Source organism: Nansenia antarctica, assembly GCF_963989245.1.
Source record: "Nansenia antarctica genome assembly, chromosome: 5".
NCBI lineage: Eukaryota > Metazoa > Chordata > Actinopteri > Argentiniformes > Microstomatidae > Nansenia > Nansenia antarctica.
In genome coordinates, this window is record NC_137690.1 from 76,789,626 (window position 1) to 76,806,539 (window position 16,914).

General features: G+C 45.6%; 1 protein-coding gene across 1 annotated transcript; it reads left to right on the plus strand.

The window, feature by feature from the left end:
- The first annotated feature begins 2,270 nt into the window (after positions 1-2,270).
- LOC308157393 (translocon-associated protein subunit beta) lies at positions 2,271-8,291 on the plus strand. Its single transcript, XM_080530942.1, has 6 exons — positions 2,271-2,309; positions 3,549-3,706; positions 4,000-4,098; positions 6,258-6,366; positions 7,786-7,863; positions 8,148-8,291. Exons 2-6 carry the CDS (start codon positions 3,549-3,551, stop codon positions 8,256-8,258), a joined length of 555 nt encoding a protein of 184 aa, XP_080387068.1. The 5' UTR covers positions 2,271-2,309; the 3' UTR covers positions 8,259-8,291.
- Positions 8,292-16,914: the final 8,623 nt, after the last annotated feature.

Here is a 16,914-nt window from a genome sequence, read left to right on the forward strand (position 1 = left end):
ATTTCGTTGTCTGAATCTAATCTAAAATCTCATCAAAAAAAGTATGTAGGCTATAAAATTATGGTGCAGGCTAATTTACAAGAACTGACACGATTACAATGGTGTTTGAAACCTTTGCATGAAATCTTCGGTTAAATGTAAAAAAAAAAAAAAAGAATGACTTAGTCAAGTCTCGAACTCGCAACCTTTGGAACTCGAGTCCGCAGCCTTAACCACTACGCCAACCAGACCGCTGTGAAGACGGCAATGCAAGTTGAGACAATTACTTCAAAATATCAAGTTATCTATCACACAATCAAACTATCTATCGATCGATCACACTTTCAAAATATCAAATTATCTATCTATCACACAGTCAAACTATCTAATCAAACTATCTAATCTATCTATCTCATGTGAAGTGGGAACTAATATTTCCTAAAAGACACATGAGGAACTTTCGTTCAGGGTTTAGTTTCCGCCTGTGAGCCTTTTTTGACGCACGGATGACTATAGCCTGTGTTTTAGCCTGGTCGGGACCAGGCTAATTATATCTGACTCAGAAGGAGCTCAACCAAGCAGCGAATTATTTGAGCCACGTTGATGGCACCGAACGCAAGCTAACATTTTCGAGGCTTAGAACTTTATCGAGGCTTAGAACTTTATCGAGCTTTGTGGAATAGGGCCCGATCTCTAAAGGTAATGTGTTCCAAATTTTGGGGCATAGTTGGCAAAGGCTGCGCTCCCGATCTTCTTCTGACTGTTGCTGGGAACTTCTAATAAACCTGCGATAGATGATCTTAGTGTTCTTTGAGCAAGTAACGTACCCTTAGTTTACTACTAGGCAACAGTCCAGTTGCGGAACTATTTTTTGTTGACGGAGCCAAAATAAATGATTAAATAAACAAACAAATCATAATCTGTTGTTGCTTACTACTGTTAATTACTAAATTGCGCTGTAGAACTGTTGTATAAAAGCAATATCACACTCGTAGGTAGGATATTGCTTAAATAGTTTTGAAAAACTTGGTGGGAATAGGATAATAATAATAATAATAATGATAATAATAATAACTTTATTTGTATAGCGCTTTTCCTGCAAACGTTGCAGCTCAAAGTGCTCCAATCATTATATAATCATCATTTAATTATTTTGTCATTTAAAGGCAATATTAAAAATATGGGTTTTTAGTCTTGACTTGAACATGTGCTGAGATTGCATCCCTAATGTAAACTGGCAGTGAGACACAATCTGGAGCATAAAATGAGAATACAGCCTCACCAAATCTCTGTGTGGTACACAGAGAAAACCAGCGTCAGAAGACCTGAGAGCTCTATTGGGCTGATATGCTAGCAGAAGACCTGAGAGCTCTATTGGGCTGATATGCTAGCAGAAGACCTGAGAGCTCTATTGGGCTGATATGCTAGCAGAAGACCTGAGAGCTCTATTGGGCTGATATGCTAGCAGAAGACCTGAGAGCTCTATTGAGCTGATAGCAGAAGGTCTGAACATATTCTGGTGCTGTGCCAGTGAGAGCTTTATAAACAAGCAGAAGGATCTTGAAATCTATTCTGATCTTAACAGGAGGCCAGCGTAGATTCTCTAAAATAGGAGTTATATGAGCTTGTCTGCTTGTTTTGGTTAAAACTCTCGCTGCTGCATTTTGGACTAATTGCAGCTGGCCAATAGCTTTCTTCAGAAGACCAGAAAGGAGACTGTTACAATAGTCCAAACGGATGGTGATGCATGTAGAGTCTACATCACCCTAACCCTACCATGTAGACCACTTGTGTTGTGACGCCAGGTTGTGGCGTCTTTCCCAGTTTGTTGACAGATATTCTGAAGGAGGTGAAGAAAGACTTTATCCACTGTCCCGCTGCAGTCTCCTGGGCTAGGACTCTATACTTCTCCTGGGCTAGGGCTCTATACTAACCCTAACCCTATACTGTCCTGCAGTCTCCTGGGCTAGGGCTCTATACTTCTGTTGTTCTATCTCTCTCATTCTATTGTTCTATTTCTATCATTCTATTGTTCTATCTCTCTCATTCTATTGTTCTATTTCTATCATTCTGTTGTTCTATCTCTATACTTCTGTTGTTCTATCTCTATCATTCTATTGTTCTATCTCTATACTTCTGTTGTTCTATCTCTATCATTCTATTGTTCTATCTCTATCATTCTGTTGTTCTATCTCTATCATTCTATAGTTCTATTTCTATGGCAGGAACAAAGCCCCTCCCATCACTGACGTCAGACTCCGAGTGAAAGGTTTAGCGCATGCGCAGCGACGGTCCTTGCAGACTTGTGACACGACGCTAGAAGACAGAAGGTGAGCCGCTCTTCCTCTCTCGCTGCTTTACTGTTTATATATCTATCTATCTGTCTGTTATTATATATGTTATATATCTGCGTCTAACCCTAGTCAGGGAGGAAGGGTCTGCGTGTAGTCTGGTGGTTATAGACCCTATCTACCCTGTTAGACCCTCTGTGTCTCAGACTGTAGCCAAGTACACGTCAGCCTAACGGCTAGCCTGCTAACCTGCTAACCTGCTAACCTGACCTGACGGTGTTTAACTAACCAGGGTTGGGGTTAACCAGCCTTTCTAAACTCAGTTAGTGTTTGTGTGTCACAGTAACAGTTAGTCAGCTGGACTGGTTTCCGTGTTGGAGTTGTGACCCAGTAACCCAGCTAGCCAGGCTAATGCTAATGTGTTCATCAGAGTCGTAGAGCTGCAAAGCCACGTCACACACACACACACACACACACACACACACACACACACACACACAGACACACACACACACACACACACACACACACACACACACACACACACACACACACACACACACACACACACACACACACACAGAGATACTCTGATGGATGTAGATTATTAGTAGTTATTGTCTTTAAGCTGAACCCTGGGAACGAACCTAAGACAATACAACTAGACGTCGTTAGAATTAGACATAAATAGAATCAGACATAAATAGAATCAGACATAAATAGAATCAGACATAAATAGAATCAGACATAAATAGAATCAGACATAAATAGAATCAGACATGCATAGAGGGATAATTAATTGTTAGGAATCTGAGAATGTGTCTATTATGTAAACTGATATACTTATATAGATTTAGTCTTCACAGGGGGTATAGGTACTTTATAAACTTATGAACTAGTAAACTTAAGATTGCATATAGAACATTGCACTGTTACCATGGTTATTGCACGGTGGGGAGGTTACAGAGGGGATGTTTTGTTTGTGAGGTGTGTGTTAGTGTGTTAGTGTAACCCTGGTGTGTTGTGTTTCAGATGAGGTGTGTGTTAGTGTGTGTTAGTGTAACCCTGGTGTGTTGTGTGCAGATGAGGTGTGTGTTAGTGTGTTAGTGTGTTAGTGTAACCCTGGTGTGTTGTGTTGCAGATGAGGTGTGTGTAGTGTGTTAGAGTGTTGTGTTGCAGATGAGGTGTGTGTTAGTGTAACCCTGGTGTGTTGTGTTGCAGATGAGGTGTGTGTTAGTGTGTAGTGTGTTAGTGTAACCCTGGTGTGTTGTGTTTCAGATGAGGTGTGTGTTAGTGTTGGTGGTACTGGCGGTGTTGAGGCTGGGGGAGGCTGAGGAGGGCGCGAGGCTGCTGGCCTCCAAGTCTCTACTGAACCGCTACGCCGTGGAGGGACGCGACCTCACCCTGCAGTACAACATCTACAACGTCGGCACCAGGTAACCCTGACCTCTGACCCTAGGACCCTCCTCCCTGACCTCTGACCCTGACCTAGGACCCTGATCTAAGACCCTCCTCCCTGACCTAGGACCCTAGTGTTGACGTGTATGAAGTACATAGATAAGCAGCTGTCTGATGTCCCATAAACCCTCTAACCCTAAACATCTAAACATCTAAAACATCGGTTTATTTTGGATTGACTGTGTTGATGGAGTACAAAGTAGTGTGTGTCAGCTAGCCTGGTCAGCTAGCCCTGCTCAGCCCTTAACCATGACCCTGTTCTGCTCCACAGCGCCGCCCTGGAGGTGGAGCTGTCTGATGACTCGTTCCCTCCTGAGGACTTCGGCATCGTCTCTGGGATGCTGAACGTGAAGTGGGATAGGATCGCCCCGTATCCTCACACTCCCTGACACACACACTCACACACACACTCACACTCCCTGACACACACACTCACACTCCCTGACACACACACGCACACACACACACACACACACACACACTAAAGACACACTGTTAATACTTTTAAACAAACTTGGATGTTCACCACTGAGTCACTTTAGTTAGTCACTCTGAGACCCCTGCTTAAAGTAGTGTTGTAGTTAACTAGGTAACAATGTAAAGTAGTGTTGTAGTTAACTAGGTAACGATGTAAAGTAGTGTTCTAGTTAACTAGGTAACAATGTAAAGTAGTGTTATAGTTAACTAGGTAACAATGTAAAGTAGTGTTGTAGTTAACTAGGTAACGATGTAAAGTAGTGTTCTAGGTAACAATGTAAAGTAGTGTTGTAGTTAACTAGGTAACAATGTAAAGTAGTGTTGTAGTTAACTAGGTAACAATGCAAAGTAGTGTTGTAGTTAACTAGCTAACAATGTAAAGTAGTGTTGTAGTTAACTAGGTAACAATGTAAAGTAGTGTTCTAGTTAACTAGGTAACAATGTAAAGTAGTGTTGTAGTTAACTAGGTAACAATGTAAAGTAGTGTTGTAGTTAACTAGGTAACAATGTAAAGTAGTGTTCTAGTTAACTAGGTAACAATGTAAAGTAGTGTTCTAGTTAACTAGGTAACAATGTAAAGTAGTGTTCTAGTTAACTAGGTAACAATGTAAAGTAGTGTTCTAGTTTACTAGGTAACAATGTAAAGTAGTGTTGTAGTTAACTAGGTAACAATGTAAAGTAGTGTTCTAGTTAACTAGGTAACAATGTAAAGTAGTGTTCTAGTTAACTAGGTAACAATGTAAAGTAGTGTTCTAGTTAACTAGGTAACAATGTAAAGTAGTGTTCTAGTTTACTAGGTAACAATGTAAAGTAGTGTTGTAGTTAACTAGGTAACGATGTAAAGTAGTGTTGTAGTTAACTAGGTAACAATGTAAAGTAGTGTTCTAGTTAACTAGGTAACAATGTAAAGTAGTGTTCTAGTTTACTAGGTAACAATGTAAAGTAGTGTTGTAGTTAACTAGGTAACGATGTAAAGTAGTGTTGTAGTTAACTAGGTAACAATGTAAAGTAGTGTTGTAGTTAACTAGGTAACAATGCAAAGTAGTGTTGTAGTTAACTAGGTAACAATGTAAAGTAGTGTTCTAGTTAACTAGGTAACAATGTAAAGTAGTGTTCTAGTTAACTAGGTAACAATGTAAAGTAGTGTTCTAGTTTACTAGGTAACAATGTAAAGTAGTGTTCTAGTTAACTAGGTAACAATGTAAAGTAGTGTTCTAGTTAACTAGGTAACAATGTAAAGTAGTGTTCTAGTTAACTAGGTAACAATGTAAAGTAGTGTTGTAGTTAACTAGGTAACAATGTAAAGTAGTGTTGTAGTTAACTAGGTAACAATGTAAAGTAGTGTTGTAGTTAACTAGGTAACAATGTAAAGTAGTGTTCTAGTTAACTAGGTAACAATGTCAAGTAGTGTTCTAGTTAACTAGGTAACAATGTAAAGTAGTGTTCTAGTTAACTAGGTAACAATGTAAAGTAGTGTTCTAGTTTACTAGGTAACAATGTAAAGTAGTGTTCTAGTTAACAATGTAAAGTAGTGTTCTAGTTAACTGGGTAACAATGTAAAGTAGTGTTGTAGTTAACTAGGTAACAATGTAAAGTAGTGTTCTAGTTAACTAGGTAACAATGTAAAGTAGTGTTCTAGTTAACTAGGTAACAATGTAAAGTAGTGTTGTAGTTAACTAGGTAACAATGTAAAGTAGTGTTGTAGTTAACTAGGTAACAATGTAAAGTAGTGATCTAGTTAACTAGGTAACAATGTAAAGTAGTGTTCTAGTTAACTAGGTAACAATGTAAAGTAGTGTTCTAGTTAACTAGGTAACAATGTAAAGTAGTGTTCTAGTTAACTAGGTAACAATGTAAAGTAGTGTTGTAGTTAACTAGGTAACAATGTAAAGTAGTGTTCTAGTTAACTAGGTAACAATGTAAAGTAGTGTTCTAGTTAACTAGGTAACAATGTAAAGTAGTGTTCTAGATAACTAGGTAACAATGTAAAGTAGTGTTCTAGTTACCTAGGTAACAGTGTAAAGTGTAGCACCTTAACCCCTCCCTCCCCAGAGCCAGTAACGTGTCTCACACCGTGGTCTTGCGCCCCCTGAAGGCCGGATACTTCAACTTCACCTCCGCCTCCGTCAGCTACCAGGCCCAGGAGGCGGGGCCAGTGCTGGTAAGACCTCACCTGACCCCTCACCTGACCCTAACCCTAATGACAGTTAATCACAATAATCGGCCGTGATTAATCTCAAGTTTAAATACTAGTAATTACTTTATTATTTAGTATTTTCTGGGGGGAGATAAAACAACAACACGGTGTCGGAATAGAGAAATGCAAACTGGCTAGAATCTATGGAAGCATATAGTAGACTTAATTCAAATGCTATGCAATATGAGATTGCAATTGCATGTTCCACTTTTGCATGCATTCTTTCAGACAATATTGAAATTCAAATGCAATTCTAATGATTTGCATTTGCATTTTCATGTACCTGATGTGCACATTCGCTGTCAATATTAAAATGATAATGCAAAGCCATTTGACATTTAATTTTTCAAAGTCATGCGCTGCTTTGTAGCTGACAAAATTCAAATTTTCATTCAAATGTGAAAATTACTATGCAATCCCAAAATAGCATATTCATTTGCCACTTTTGCCTGCGTTATTTGAGTCAATATTCAAATTGTAATGCAATAATGTGATTAGCAATTGCATTTACATGTTCTAGGAAACACATCCGCTTTACAGCTGACACAATTCAAACTCTCTATGCAATTCTCATGTTCTACCGGCCTGTCAGTCATTCTCTGGGGGCAGGACAATGTTTAACACGCCGACCGGAAATAGCGGCAATTCCCCCTATCACGAGAATGATCACGCCCCTTTTTGGGTGATAGAAGTGTAGAAGTTTGAATGTCTGGTCTTTGCTACTTTAATCTGATAAAATAAGAAAACCGTAGTGCTTTTTAGATAGGATTAGATACAGTCTCTCCTCCTCACTCTTATTGTTACGTCGTGAAAACGTCTTAATGTCTGATCGTCTCCTTCAGGGAAGAAGGTTCATATTATCAGGATGTTAATCTCTCCTCCTCCTCCTCCTCTCCTCTCCTCTCCTCCTCCTCCTCCTCCTCCCCCCCTCCCTCCTCCTCCTCTCCTCCTCCTCTCCTCTCCTCCTCCTCTCCTCCTCCTCCCCCCCTCCCTCCTCCTCTCCTCCTCCTCCCCCCCTCCCTCCTCCTCCTCCTCCTCCTCCTCTCCTCCTCCTCCTCCTCCTCCCCCTCCTCCTCCTCCTCCTCCTCCTCCTCTCCTCCTCCCCCCCTCCCTCCTCCTCCTCCTCCTCCTCCCCCTCCCCCCCTCCCTCCTCCTCCTCCTCCTCCTCCTCTCCTCCTCCTCCTCTCCTCCTCCCCTCCCTCCTCCTCCTCCTCTCCTCCTCCTCCTCCTCCTCCTCCTCCTCTCCTCCTCCCCTCCCTCCTCCTCCTCCTCTCCTCCTCCTCCTCCTCCTCCTCCTCCTCCTCCTCCTCCTCCTCTCCTCCTCTCCTCCTCCTCCTCCTCCTCCTCTCCTCTCCTCCTCCTCCTCCCCCTCCCCCCCTCCAGGTGGGGTACACCAGTGCTCCAGGTCAGGGAGGGATTCTGGCCCAGAGGGAGTTCGACAGACGCTTCTCTCCACACTTCGTAAGTCCTCCTCTCCTCTCCTCCTCTCTCCTCTCCTCCTCTCTTCCCTTCCCTCTCTTCTCTCCTCTTCCCTCTCTCTTCTCTCTGCCCTGAAGGGTTGCCCCCCCACCAACATATAACCCCATCTCTCTCCTCCTCCCTCTCTCCTCCTCCCTCTCTCCTCCCTCTCTCCTACTCTCTTCTCTCCTCCTCCCTCTCTCCTACTCTCTCTCTCCTCCTCCCTCTCTCCTACTCTCTTCTCTCCTCCTCCCTCTCTCCTACTCTCTTCTCTCCTCCCCCCCTAGCTGGACTGGGCAGCCTTCGGCGTGATGACTCTGCCCTCCATCGGCATCCCTCTGCTCCTCTGGTACTCCAGCAAGAGGAAGTACGACTCGCCCAAGACCAAGAAGAACTGAAACACTCTCCTGGGGGGGGGGGCTGAACTAACACTCTCCACTGGGGGAGGGCTGGGGGAGGGAGGCCTGGGGCGTTGGGGGGGGGCGGGTGACGGTTGGGTTAGGGTTGGGGGGGCAGTGAGGGGAGAGGGGGTGAAGACGTTAATTGCCCATATTGGGGTAATCTAAATAAACAGCCACAATGGAGGAACACATGAAGGGCTGTGTTTGTGTTTTGTAATTAATTTGGTGTGAACCCGCTGAGGGTTATGGGTTAGGGTCATCCTGACCCTGGTCTGCAACACGAGACAATAAACAAGCTGGTTTTTACTGAAGTCGTGTGATTTGTATTTCTTTATCATTTTTTGTTTAGTCAGTTTCACTTGTAAATAATAATACATTTTATTTGTATAAGCACTTAACATAAGACATCTCAAAGTGCTACAATTAAAAACAAGAAGATAAAACAATAAACATTTTCAATTAAAAGGCTCTATTAAAAAGGTGGGTTTTAAGGCCTCGTTTAAAAGCATCCACAGACTGTGGTGCCCTTAGGTGGTCAGGGAGAGGAGAGAGGAGTGTTACGGCCAAGCTCCACCATGGCCATCGAGCGTTGCGTCTAATGTGCGTTGCGTCCGAATTTGGGATCAAATGCATTGTAATCAATGAAAGGTGCTCCACCTGCTGCATTGCGTTGCGTCCGATGGCTGCGTCCAAAGTAGACTTTCAAAAAAGTTTGATTTTTGACGGTGGATGGACGCAGACGTCACAATGAGACGCCCCACGTGGGGCGTCAATCACCGCACCTGTGGTGAACTCTTGTTGCAGGAATGGACGACGAACGGCTCATCCTTGAGGTCGAATTTTTTTTTTTTTTTATATGCGACAAATGACAGATTGTACCATGATGCCCAGGTGAAGGACCGAGCATGGGGTGAGATCGGGTCCACACTTGGATTATCAGGTAAGATATAATACGACAAAAATGTAAATGTAAATGTTAGGGCAAGGTTTAGGATTAGTGGTTAGTTAGTTGAAATGTTGTTGACAGTTAGTTGAACATCTACTGAACTAACAACTATCTATTTGGGAATATGTAGATAAAATATTACCCTGATTGGAAAATGTTCTGTATGATGTTGTTATTGTTGTGGACATAATTGCAGTCAAGGGTGAAATTACTCCCGTATACAAAAAATGCCAGTGGAGCTAGAGTAGAACGTTGACGTTGACGCAACGTTGACGCAACGCTGCAGGTGGAGCTTGGACAACGGGAAGTTGACGCAACGTCGATGGCGAGTTGACGCAACGCAGCAGGTGGAGCTTGGCCGTTAGGTGGTCAGGGAGAGCATTCCACAGCCTGGGAGCAGCCGAGCAGAAGGCCCGATCTCCCATGGTGCGGAGCTTGGTGGTCCTGGGGGTCTTGAGGTTGGTGGCAGTAGAACGGAGGTTGCGTGAGGAGGTCTGAGGGGTATGGAGGAGTTCCTTGAGGTAGGGGGGGGCAGTTCCATGGATGCACTGGTGGGTGAGGAGGGAGACCTTGTATTCAATTCTGAGGGAGACGGGGAGCCAGTGGAGTGATTTGAGGATGGGGGTGATGTGATCATATTTGCGCACCCTCAGGATCCTAGCAGCGCTGTTCTGGATGTATTGAAGTTTCTGGAGGCAGCTGCTAGGAATCCCGATGAGGAGTGCGTTGCAGTAGTCCAGTCTGGAGGAAACAAAGGCGTGGAGTTGGGAAGGTCATGGTTGGGGGGGGCACGGGGGGTCATGGTTTGTGGTTGGGGGGGGCAGAGGGGGTCATGGTTTGTGGTTGGGGAGGCAGGGGGGGATGGGGGTGTCATGGTTTGGGGTTGGGGGGGGCAGGGGGGGTCATGGTTTGGGGTTGGGGGGGGGCAGGGCGGGTCTCTCTGGGATCTGTTGGTAGACAGCATGGTCGCTGGGCTGGGGTCCTGGGGGAGATGACCGCTGAAACACATGAACACCTTTAATGAACACCTGTAATGATGAACACCTTTAATGAACACCTGACTCTGGACCAGATGACACCTGACACACCTGACTGATGTTGAGGTTAGGTGTACCGTTAGTTATCTCCATTAGGTTAGGTGTACCGTTAGTTATCTCCAGGCTTGTTTACTAAGACAAAGATGCAGAATTATCATAATATCATCAGACCCTCACTACCCTGTTAACTACCCTGTTACCCATGAGTCATTAGGGGTGTTTACCTGCATGAGTCATTAGGGTTAGCTGTTTACCTGCATGTGGGCGGGTCTGAGAGGCGGTCTGTAAGGCAGGCTGGGTGGGGTCCTGGTCGGCAGGGGGGCGTGGCCAGAGCTGGGGGCGGGCCTGGTCGGCAGGGGGGCGTGGCCAGAGCTGAGGGGGGCGTGGCCAGAGCCCTCTCCTACCCCTCTCAGGTTCACCTCTGAGTACAAGTGGCTCTGGGCGCTCGCTAGGAGACAAACCTCTGGTTAGCATGATTCATATAACATACATGATTATATATGATTATATATTATACATTATTATATATGATTATATATGATTATATATGATTATACATTATTATATATGATTATATATGATTATATATGATTATATATTATTATACATTATTATACATTATTATATATATGATTATATATTATACATTATTATATATGATTATACATTATTATATATGATTATATATGATTATATATTATTATACATTATTATACATTATTATATATGATTATATATGATTATACATTATTATATATGATTATATATGATTATATATTATTATACATTATTATATATGATTATATATGATTATACATTATTATATATTATTATATATTATTATATATGATTATACATTATTATATATGATTATATATGATTATACATTATTATATATGATTATACATTATTATATATGATTATATATGATTATATATGATTATACATTATTATAGATGATTATATATGATTATACATTATTATAGATGATTAAGTATTAAGTATTATATGTATTACATACAAGTATGTATTATTATATATTAGAATATGATTATATATTATTATATATTATTATACATTATTATATATTAGTATGTATTAGTATATATTAGTATATATTGTCATATGCTAGTACATATTATTATATATTAGTATGTATCGGTATATATTAGTATATATTAGTATATATTAGTGCATATATTATATATTTGTGTATGTTTGTGTATATTAGTATGTATTAGTATGTATTAGTATGTATGTTGTACACATGATGTGTGAGAAGGAAGCAGTAATATGGGATATCCCAGATTCATTCAACAGAATAGGTTGAAATCTACACACACACACACAGACCCACACACACACACACACACACACACAGACACACACACACACAGACACCTACCTTCGGCCCCCGCGGTGTAGCGGTCTCTGTGGTGGTCATGTGACCCTGTGGCCAGGTGAGGCATCTCCTCGTAGGTGTGTGTGGCCTCCAGCCTCCAGTACCCAGGATCCCCTGCTCCGAACCCTGACCCCCCTGACCCCCACTGGTCTGCAGGGGCGCTGACGTTGATGTAGGGGGACGTGGTTGCCTGGGCAACGGCCTTGGGGGGTTTGTTGACTCTGGCGTACTGGGCGTTGTCGGGGGCGTTGCCGGGGGCATCTGATAGGTCGTCTGGAGGGGGAGGAGTCACCTGTTCCATAACAGACAACCAGGATGTTCATATAACAGACATGTGTTATGGACAGGTGTCAACCTGAGAGTTATGGACAGACCTGAGAGTTATGGACAGGTGTAACCAGATGTCAACAGGTGTGAAGAGGCGTAAACAGGTGAGTCTATGCTCTTATGAATATGTATATGTTTTATATATATATATATATATGTATGTTTAGGTATACAGTATGTATATGTATATATGATGTATATGTTTTGTATATATATGTATGTTTATGTCTTTCTGGTTTTATATAAAAGGGCCATCCTGTTCCTCACCTCACAGCTAGGTGGCGCTGCCTCTCCACCAGGCGGCTGGTCACACAGAGACCCTGACTTCCTCATGACCTTCCTCACCACAGCGTACTCTGGTGTCTCTCTGTCAGGAGAGGCTGAGAGGGAGGCAGGGAGGGAGGCTGGGAGGGAGGCTGAGAGGGAGGCAGGGAGGGAGGCTGGGAGGGAGGCTGAGAGGGAGGCTGGGAGGGAGGCTGGGAGGGAGGCTGAGAGGGAGGGGGTCTCTGGACCAGCCTCGGAGGCTGAAGGGAGGAAGGATGACGCTTCTTCTCCTCCTCCATGGGCCTGAGGGAGAGAGGGAGAGAGGGAGAGAGGGAGAGAGAGAGAGAGGGAGAGAGGGAGAGAGAGAGAGAGAGGGAGAGAGAGAGGGAGAGAGGGAGAGACTTAACAGCGTAGTAAGTAAGTAAGTAATGTTTATTTATACAGCCCAAAGTGCTTAACAGAAAACACTAGTAAAAGAGAAACAACAGATAAACATGGCAGAAATAGAAGGGGGCCCAGTATCGACCCTGGAGGACCCCCGCAGATGGGAGGGGCCTCAGTGTGACCCTGGGTGTGAGGGAGGGTAACCATGGTAACCCTGGGTGTGAGGGAGCGTAACCATGGTAACCCTGGGTGTGAGGGAGGGTAACCATGGTAACCAGGTAGAGACTCACCTGGTCGCAGGGCGTGGTCAGCATCTCGTCAAACGGCCCCACAGGATTCTGGGTATAAAAGCTGATGAGCTCCTGCAGGTTGTCATGGCGACTGTCCTCGCCCGCTATGAGGTAGCGGCTGTTAGCCCCGCCCTCTCTGTCATTAGCCACGCCCTCCTCCTCTATGATGAAGTGACGACACCTGTCCTGACCTCTGGAGAGAAACACAGTGTTAGTGTGTGTGTGTGTGTGTGTGTGTGTGTGTGTGTGTGTGTGTGTGTGTGTTAGTGTGTGTGTGTGTGTGTTAGTGTTAGTGTGTGTGTGTGTGTTATACATGTTACGTCATGTTACGTATATATACGTGTTATACAAATATATAGCATATATAGTATATATAGTACCTGTATGACAGTAGTATATATATATATAGTAGGGGGTTACTATGGTTACCCATACAGTACCTGTATGAAAGCACAAAGCCGATCTTTGACTCGCTGAGCCGCAGCAGGAAGCTGCCCTGAGAACGCTGCTGCAACACGGCCTCCGCCTCCCTGTCTCCATGACAACATGACAACATGACACACATCACCATGACAACATGTTACCATGACAACATGACACACATCACCATGACAACACGTTACCATGACAACATGACACATATCACCATGACACATCACCATGACAACATGACACACATCACCATGACAACACGTTACCATGACAACATGACACACATCACCATGACAACATGAATGAATGAATGAATGAATGAATGAATGGTCTTTATTGTCATTGCTATAGTACAGGTACCAAACAACGAAATTTGGGAGGGGTGGCTCCCCTGGTGCTAGGAAAGAAAAACCCCCCCCAAAAAACAGGAAGGGAAGGAGCTGGTTTACATAAATAAAGGCTATGTACACTATCCACTATACTATACTGTACAGATAGACGACTAGGGTTGTCATATTGCACATAGTGTTATTGCACATTCATTTAAAGTGTCGCAGTTTGCAGGCTTGAAATGTACACATTTGTGCCTCAGCACTACACCTGATTTTTTCAATCCAGCAGCTGCCATCAATCCGTCCAGACTGTCCAGGGCCCAGAACCTAGGTCTTTGCTGTGTTCAGGGCCTGGATGGCCCTGGGGTAGAAGCTGTGCTTCAGTCTGTTTGTCCTTGCGGCCATGGTCCTGTACCGCCTTTTCGAGGGCAGCCGGGCAAAGTGTTCGTACCCAGGGTGGGTTGGGTCTCTGGAGATCTTGGAGGCCTTCCTGAGGCAGCGTGTGTTGTACAGCTCTTCCAGAGAGGGGAGGGGGGCGCCAGTAATCTTCTGGGCTGTTCTCACGACTCTCTGTAGCGCATTTCTCTCCGCGGTTGTGCAGCTGGAGAACCAGTTGCAGATGCCGTAGGTGAGGATGCTCTCCACTGCGCCGCGGTAGAAGGCCACCAGTATCTCCTGCTTGTTGTGTTCCTTCCTGAGGACTCTCAGGAAGTAGAGCCGCTGTTGTGCCTTCTTGATGGTGGCTACTGTGTTGTTCTTCCAGGACAGGTCATCCTGTATGTGCACCCCCAGGAATCGGAGGGTTGAGACTCTCTCCACGCTCTCTCCGTCGATGAGCAGGGGCTGGATCTCAGATTTTTTCCTCCTGAAGTCCACGATGATTTCCTGGGTCTTTGACTTGTTCAGCAGCAGGTTGTTAACCTTGCACAGCTTGCTCAGCTGCTCTACCTCATCCCTGTACGCCGCCTCATCCCCCCCCGAGATGCAGCCCACCACGGTGGTGTCGTCTGCAAACTTTACGATGGAGTTGCTGGGGTGAACGGGGGTGAAGTCGTAGGTGTAGAGGTTGTAGAGGATGGGGCTTAGCACGCAGCCCTGGGGGGACCCAGTGCTGAGTCTGAGGGCTGTGGAGGTGTGGGAGCCCACCCGCACCCTCTGGGGGCGGTTGGACAGGAAGTCCTTGATCCATGCACATATAGAGTGTGATAGACCCAGGTCTAGTAGTTTGGTCACTAGCCTGTCTGGAAGGATGGTGTTGAAGGCAGAGCTGAAGTCCACAAAGAGCAGTCTCGCGTAGCTGTTTCCCCTCTCCAGGTGGGATAGAGTGGCGTGGAGAGTCGTCGCGATGGCGTCCTCTGTGGACCTGTGGGCTCTGTAGGCGAACTGGTATGGATCCAGGTTGGGTGGGAGGCGTGTGAGTATGTGGGCCCGGACTAGTTTCTCGAAGCACTTCATGATGATTGGTGTGAGTGCCACCGGGCGGTAGTCGTTTAGGCAGCTCACCGTGCTTTTCTTCGGGACTGGGATGATAGTTGAGTGACACCAACTCTCTGTCACCATGACACACATCACCATGACAACACGTTACCATGACAACATGACACACATCACCATGACAACATGTTACCATGACAACATGACAGACATCACCATGACAACATGACAGTCTCCCTGGAGTAACTTAGGGGTGAGGGTCTTACTCAGGGAGGGGTTAGGGTTAGGGAGGGGAGGGTTAGACAGGGGTGAGGGTCTTACTCAGGGAGGGGAGGGGTCAGGGAGGGGGGGGGGTTAGGGAGGGGTTAGGGTTAGGGAGGGGGGGGGTAGACAGACCTGCGTGTGGAGAATCCGTGCAGCCAGCGAGGGAGGGGGCGGCCGGGCCGGGACAGGCGGGGCAACTGGCTGGTCTGGAACCACAGCAGGGTGAGAGACCGCAGGGAGGGGGAGAGAGGGGGGAGGGGGGCGGCCCCCAGGGTCAGGGAGGGGGGCAGCCTCTTCACAACCGTCTGAGGGAGGGAGGGAGGGAGGGTGAGAGAGAGTTAGGGAGAGAGATAGGAGTGTGTGAGACTCTTTCGTCTTTCAATGATACATTTAATAACTCTACCCTACATGGAACTCTACCCTACATGGAACTCTACCCTACATGGAACTCTACCCTACATGGAACTCTACCCTACATGGAACTCTACCCTACATGGAACTCTACCCTACATGGAACTCTACCCTACATGGAACTCTACCCTACATGGAACTCTACCCTACATGGAACTCTACCCTACATGGAACTCTGACCTACATGGAACTCTGACCTACATGGAACTCTACCCTACATGGAACTCTACCCTACATGGAACTCTTAACACATTTTTTGTTTTCTTCGTCTACAGATGTTCCTCCTCTGACTGTTTTAGCAGAAGCCACAGCAAGGCTGTGTTCTATTGGCTCAGCCAACAGGAAGTTGTCTGTTTGGAACAGCGGCGTGTGGTTTGGGGAGCTGCTGCCGCTGTGGTTTCAGACAATGAGACTAGAGACACACACACACACACACGCACACACACGCACGCACGCACGCACACACACACACACACACACTTCCTCTATGCTGCTGTGACAGATTAAACTGTAACCTTGTTTCCATGGAGACACAGACGTGGGTCTGGGTTAAGGTCATGTAGGGCTGAACTACTGAACTAAACACCAACTCTCTGTCACCATGACAACATGTCACCATGACAACATGGTCAAACTAGACACCAACTCTCTGGAGTCAAACCCTCAAATAATGGAACAATCACCTGGTTATCCTGAGGGTGGGCTGGCCCCGCCCCCACCCCTGGCCCCGCCCCCACCCCTGGCCCCGCCTCCACCCCTGGCCCCGCCTCCACCCCTGGCCCCGCCCCCACCCCTGGCCCCGCCCCCGCCAGGCGGGCTTTGGAAACCTTTAGGCTCCGCTGGGGTTTGATTGGGGGACTCGGGCGGATGGGAGGGGCCTTGGCAGAGTACTGGCGTGGGATTGGTCGCTGGGGCTGGCTCCTCCCCTCCCGCTGGCAGCTCTCAACATCTGAAACAACAGAGGAGAGAAGCTGAGAGAGACTGAGAGAGGCTGAGAGAGGCTGAGAGAGACTGAGAGAGACTGAGAGAGGCTGAGAGAGGTAGAGAGAGGCTGAGAGAGGCTGAGAGAGGCTGAGAGAGACTGAGAGAGGCTGAGAGAGGTAGAGAGAGACTGAGAGAGGTAGAGAGAG